The sequence below is a fragment of the Morone saxatilis genome, unplaced genomic scaffold (assembly GCF_004916995.1).
Source record: "Morone saxatilis isolate NCDOM2014 unplaced genomic scaffold, NCSU_SB_2.0 Contig0, whole genome shotgun sequence".
NCBI lineage: Eukaryota > Metazoa > Chordata > Actinopteri > Moronidae > Morone > Morone saxatilis.
The window spans coordinates 20,793,292-20,799,836 of record NW_023339650.1 but is presented as its reverse complement, the minus strand read 5'-3'; the positions used below and the strand labels follow the sequence as shown (position 1 = coordinate 20,799,836).

The window sequence follows — 6,545 nt, the reverse complement described above, 5'->3', positions numbered from 1 at the left end:
ATTTCATTAAATGTCGTTACACTAATCAAAAACCTTTCTTATCTTGAAAATGAAACCAAACATATATATTAAGTCTTATTATAAAATCCATCAAACATGGAAAGCTCTGTTAAAACTTTTTTTAATTCATGTTCAATTTACAAGTGTTGTTGTATGAAAAGCTTTGCCTCTGTATTGTTTGTATCCCCCTGGCGGCGTTTTTTATTGATGTATTGATTTGTATTGCACCCACGTTTGACTTAATAAAGGTTTCTAAAAAAAAAAAAAAAAAAATCTGATAGTGATCGGCAGTTTTCCGTTGGTTCCGTAGTGATCGGCAATTTCCGCGTAGTGATCGGCGGTTTCCGGCGGTTTCCGGTAGTGACACATCCCTCACACGGACGATCTTCGGCTGCGGGCGCGCTTACCCTCCCTGTCAGTTCCGCCCCCAAAAGGGAAATGACCGGCCGGTGCAGAAGGATGGGCGTCCGCGAAGCCTGTGGGACGCTGTGGTTTGTTTACCGTTTAATTTTAGAGCAGGTGTCCGGCGGGGTGGGTGGGGCGCTTCTCTTCGGGCCGGCAGATGGACGGTAACATGGCCATGCCACCGCATGCCGTACGCTTCTTGAGGTCCGGCATCGAAAACCCGCATACTTCATGGTCCGACGCAGCCAGAGCGCCTGGTCCAAGAGGGTTGCGGGGATTCAAACCGGCCGAGGGTGAGACGGCGTGGGGGTTAGCTCGATATGGCTTAAAGCTGGTCCCCCCCCCGGTAGCTGCTGGAACCGCTGCCGGAGAATCGTGACCAGTTACTGGGGGTATACCCTTGGCAAGCTAGTGCGGTGATAGCTAGCGGAGCTTCCGACCAACTCATTATCTATCTCCTCTCTCTCTCTCTGTGTGTGGTGTGTGTGTGGCGTTATAGCCTTTTGTTTTCTTTACATTAATCCTAATTAATGGAACTCAATGTTCGGTGTGTTTGCAGTGGTCTCTGGTGGAGACTTTGTTAAAAATAAAAAGTGGAATAAAGTAAGGAGATTGCTCTCTGAGCGCCTGCTGGTGCTGCCACATGTCGGTGTACGTTGGAAGTTTTAAAGGGTTTATTCTGATCCCCACACTGAGGAGGACACAGAAAACACACATTAAATCAAATACAAGATGTAATACTAATAGAATATTGTACTGTTTTTATACACAGGAGGTGTTAAAATACCATATAATATAATGTATAGACTTATAAACAGGTGCTAATATTATTAGGACTTCAGTTAATACCCCTTTCTAATTATGGGACCAGCTGCTAATATTACAATATTAATATTATTTCCCCTGTTTGAATCCTTGTTTATATTAGCTTTTGGTGGGAAATAAATGGACCAAAAATGTGTTGGAAAAGTAATATAACTAGTCTGTTTAAACAGTTACTGTTGCCAGGGAGTAATACAGCTAAAGTAATAATATTAATTTATCTTAAGAATAATGATCCTAATCCTAGTAGTTTAAACCTTCTTAAAAAAAACTACTCCTTTGAGTATTATTGCGATGTCGAATCATTGAGCACATATTACTGTTTCTTTTTTTCTCAGTCGTTATATTTTATATTGAGCAGTTTTAATTACTTTTGTCTGTTTTGATCGTGTAACTTCAAAAACTTTTTGGATTATACGAGACAATTAATCAATTATTAATTAAGGTCGGTAGAACATTAATATGATTTGACAACAGTTATAGTTTCAGTCTTTTATCAACAAACACCAGAAAAATTTAGCTTCTTGAATGTTGAGGAGATTTGTTTTTATATCTCAGAGAACTGCTGATGTTTGATCTTAAATGTGAATTAATTGCCAGTTAAAATCATTAAAACTAACGAACAGGACAAACCAGTGATCGTCTCTCTGCCTCTGTGTCTGAATCACAGCTGCTCGCTCATAACCTTCAACCCCTGAATGTGTCGTGTGACGTTCAGTGTCCCTCTCTTTGTGTCTCCCTCTGTTAGAACCACGGGAAACACAACACAGGAAATGCGAGCGGCCCCTTAACGCTCAGCCGGTCGAAGCCTGTGAATCGTTCGCCCGGGCTCAAAAGTGGTACGATTCACCTTCTCCACCTGTCTCAACCCTCCGTCACCTGTCTCACCTCTCACCTGTCTCACCTTCTTCCCCGTCCATCTGTCTCTCCGTCATTCTGTCTCAACCTTCTTCCCCTCCGAATCACCTGTCTCACCCTTCTTCCCCTCCGTCATCTGCTCTCCTTCATCTGTCTCACCTTTCTTCCCCTCCGTCATCTGTCTCACCTTTCTTCCCTCCGTCATCTGGTCTCTCGTTCATCTTGTCTCACCATTCTTCCCCCTCCGTCACTTGTCTCACCTTCTTCTGTCTCACTTCTTCCCCTCCGTCATCTGTCTCACCTTCTTCTGTCTCCACCTTCTTCCCCTCCGTCATCTGTCTCACCTTCTTCTGTCTCACCTTCTTCCCCTCCGTCATCTGTCTCAACTTCTTCTGTCTCACCTCTTCCCCTCCGTCATCTGTCTCACCTTCTTCCCCTCCGTCATCTGTCTCACCTTCTTCCCTCCGTCATCTGTCTCACCTTCTTCTGTACTCACCTTCTTCCCCTCCGTCATCTGTCTCACCTTCTTCCCCTCCGTCATCTGTCTCACCTTCTCTGTCTCACCTTCTTCCCTCCGTCATTCTGTCTCACCTTCTTCTGTCTCAACTTTCTTCCCCTCCGTCATTCTGGTCTCTCCGTCATCTGTCTCACCTTCTTCCCCTCCGTCATCTGTCTCTCCGTCACCTGTTCTCACCTTCTTCCCTCCGTCACCTGTCTCACCTTCTTCCCCTCCGTCACCTGGTCTCACCCTTCTTCCCCTCCGTCACCTGTCTCACTTCTCCCCTCCGGTCACCCTGTCTCACCTTCTGTCAGTTTTTACAGTGAACGTTTCAGTAATACGACAGAGAGAAAGGTGAAAGTGAAGGTTCACCAAAGTATCACATTTGCTCTTGTTTCTAAGTTAAAGTAACGGAGATTATTGTTATTAAAGGATTAGTGTTGTTTTATTACAGTAAAGTAAAGATTAATGTTGTTTTTATTACAGTAAAGTAAAGGCATTAGGTGTTGTTTTATTACAGTAAAGTAAAGATTAGTGTGTTATTACAGTAAAGTAAAGATTAATGTGTGGTTATTACAATAAAGTAAAGATAGGTGTTGTTTTAATTACAGGTAAAGTTAAAGATTTAGTTGTTGTTTTATTACCAGTAAAGTAAAGATTTAGGTTGTTTATTACAGTAAATGTAAAGATTAGTTTTGTTTTATTACAGTAGGTATCTTACTGTCCGGGCTCCTAAATTAGTCCAGAAAAAGTGTTTCTTTTCCTACATTTAGGTCTTTAAATCCCTTTATAATACATCCAGTTTAGTTCTTATTAATCCTAGTTTTGGTCGACATCGTATCAACCGAACTCATTATTTGCAGAGAAGTCGGGACAGGTGCAGCTCAGATAAATCGCTCAGATTGGTAAACAAACCAACAGTTTATTCCAGATTATCTGAACCGACTTCGTCTGGGAGGAGAAACCGGCCGATAATCCCTCCTCATTGTTACAGGGAAACTGTGTGTACGGGTGAGTACAGTGGGTCAAAGTTAAATTCAGGGAGTGGTTGTCTGTAAACTGCGACGGATGTTACGGAGTCGTAATAAACTCCATTTTCCTCGGGCATTGTAACACTGTTTCTGCTCCCACTTTTGTTCTGTTTATGCTCCAGTAAATAAAAAGTGAAGAGACTTTTCTTTTTCCCAGTGTTGAAATACACAATCACGGCAAAACTATGTTGCACGCGAACTGTCTGCTGGCAACGTCCACAGGCGCCACATACTTTCTGTGCCGTGATGAAAGTTGTTTAACGTGCAGGACGTTCGTGCTTTAATGTGGCGTTGTGTTGGCTTTGTCGCGTCCAGGTGGATTGACGCTCAGAAAAAGGCGACTTTGTTAGGCATCTACTTGGACACAAGGGGCACTGTCCTCTGATTGGCTCGGACAACCCCCTCTGACATTGCCCGTGGCCAATCAGAGGTGAGTGTGTTTGGTGTGTGTGTGTGTGTGTGTGTGTGTGTTGTTTTGCATTTTTAATGAGCGACTGTGTGTTTTTGTGTTTTCTACTCTGTCTTGTGTGCAGAAAGTCTGGTAAAATTACTTTATAAAGATGTTTTCTGTGTTTCTCTTTGTATATTCTCTGTGTGTGTGTGTGTGTGTGTGGTGTGTGTGTCTCTGTGTGTGTGTGGTGTGTGTGTCTCTGTGTTTTGTGGTTGTGTGTGGTGTGTGTTTGTGGGTGTGTGTGTGTGTGTCTCTGTGTGTGTGTGGTGTGTGTGTGTGTGTGTGTGTGTGTTGTGTGTGTGTGTAAGAACTGAACACTGTGGGAATGCATTTTTAAAAGGATCCTTCCTCTCTTTCACTGGTGTGTTGCCACTGGCGCAGGGTATTTCCCCGGTGTGCAGCGCAGGAAGAGTTTAACGTCTCGGGTTAGGATGCGGCAGCTTAAGCCCTTTCCTGCTGTTTTCAGCAGCAACGCACACAAACGGTCTTTTCCTCGGAGAGACTCGCAGGTGTGGCCTGCTGAATTCATCTTGTTAAATACTTTAATAATTTCCAGTCCATCCCTGCTTTGTGTCTGAAGCCGAGTTCAGTGTTGTGACCTGTCCTGACGCTCTGACTCTCTTCTTACGTTACCTGTCTCCGTCTCTCTCCGTCTTCTTCCTCACCTCTCGTTCATGCCTCCAGGTGTGTTATGTCGGGGGGGCAGATGTGGAGGTTGTACCTGTCCCAGGTGCACGATGGGAGTGTGGTCGTCGGGCTTCCGGGCGCTTTACGACGGAGCGGCCTGCTGCTGGATGTCAACACTGTGATAGAGGAGCACCCCACTTCCAGGTTACACACACACACACACACACACACACACACACACAGGTAAGGTACGGCGGTCCTGGATCGGACCTGTGTTGAACAGAATACCTGTTGTTTATGTCTCCCGGTTCTCCTGCAGGGCCCACAAGGCGCTTTGGCACCCAGAGCGACTACTTTCCGGTCATGTTCACAGCCGACATGCGAGAGGAACCAGGACAAGATCCACGATGGAAGGGGCTGACAGCCGCGGGGTTCGCGCACATTCTCCGGTTCATGTACTACGGCTCCCCTGGAGCTCAGCATGCCGCAGTGGCCGTTCCAAAGATGCCTTCAGGTATTTGTGCTCAGTTTGACCAGGACTGATTATCCTCTCAAACACACTCTCAAACACTCCTCCTCCTCCTTTCCTCCTTCCCTCCTCCTCCTCCTCCTCTCCCTGTCTCCCGGCAGGGCGGCCATGTACGTCCAGCTCACGGGCGGGTGGGGATTCTGCTGCTCCTTCCTGCTGGCCAAGATCTGTCTGGAGAACTGACTGCGCCGAGGTCATGCGCCTCCTGGAGGACTTCAGCGTGGGCGTGGAGGGCGTCCAGGAGCAGCTCGACAACTTCCTACTTGACAACTTTGTTCCCCTCATGAGCCGACCCGACTTCCTGTCCTACCTCAGCCTCGAGAGACTGCAGGTTCGGTTGTCGTTCGTAAATACAAACACTTTCTGGAACGTTTTCACTAATTAGTCGGACAATTCAGACATTTCAGAGCTAACAAACGTCTCCGGCAGACAAACCATGACACATTCACAGGTCAAACAATGTCTTTCTTTCTCCAGGCGTACCTGAACAGCGACGCTCTGAGCCGCTTCCCAGAAATCGAGCTGTATGAAGCTGTCCAGGCGTGGCTGCGACACGACCGGCGGCGCTGGAGGCACACCGACACCATCGTCCAGTCCATCCGCTTCTGCCTCATGACTCCCGCCAACATCTTTGAGAAGGTGAGTTTCTGCTTCCTCTTCAGGCAGCTGAGGGAGTCCGAGTTCACTGAATCCATCTTCCGTCCTCCTCTTCCTCCTCTTCCTCCTCACAGGTGAAGACGTCAGAGTTTTACCGTTACTCCCGGCAGCTGAGGCAGGAGGTCGATCAGGCGCTCAGCTACTTCCACGACGTCAACCAGCAGCCTCTGGTGGAGACGCGCTCCAACCGCATCCGCTCCGTCCGCCCGCAGACCGCCGTCTTCAGGGGAATGATCGGTCACAGTATGGTCAACAGCAAGATCCTCCTGCTGCAGCGGCCGAAGGTCTCTGCTCGCCTTTCTGCCTACGACAGCACGCGTGATGTTTGTTCTTTATAACTGTCTCTGTGAATTCCAGTAGACTTTCAGTCACTGATCTTTTTAGGAGAGGGCCGACGTACCTGCAGTTAGAACAGTCATTGGTGAAGGACTGTACAGATGTTTTTATGTCATTACTGTGGACCATCCAAGTAGCCGTTTCTTTAGTTTGTTTGATTTATTCGTTTGAGCCTTTTCGGGGTGAAGTGGCTCACAGTGCTGTGTGTTCAGACGAGGCTCTTGGGTTTTACTGGAGCGTTTATAGGTGTGTTTAACGGTTTGTATCTCTAGATATCTGTAGATATAAAAGACTCAGTCTGAGGTAACGCTAATGAAAACATACCTATGA

At 46.6% G+C, this 6,545-nt stretch overlaps 1 protein-coding gene across 1 annotated transcript in view; it reads left to right on the top strand.

Moving 5' to 3' along the window:
- The first annotated feature begins 574 nt into the window (after positions 1-574).
- klhl15 (kelch-like family member 15) overlaps positions 575-6,545 on the top strand; it is an 11,997-nt gene continuing 6,026 nt past the window's right edge. The window contains 10 exon segments of the mRNA XM_035671486.1: positions 575-698; positions 1,976-2,066; positions 3,931-3,991; positions 4,149-4,156; positions 4,751-4,897; positions 5,013-5,207; positions 5,324-5,405; positions 5,407-5,553; positions 5,700-5,861; positions 5,954-6,163. Coding sequence (XP_035527379.1) covers positions 575-698; positions 1,976-2,066; positions 3,931-3,991; positions 4,149-4,156; positions 4,751-4,897; positions 5,013-5,207; positions 5,324-5,405; positions 5,407-5,553; positions 5,700-5,861; positions 5,954-6,163 — 1,227 coding nt within the window.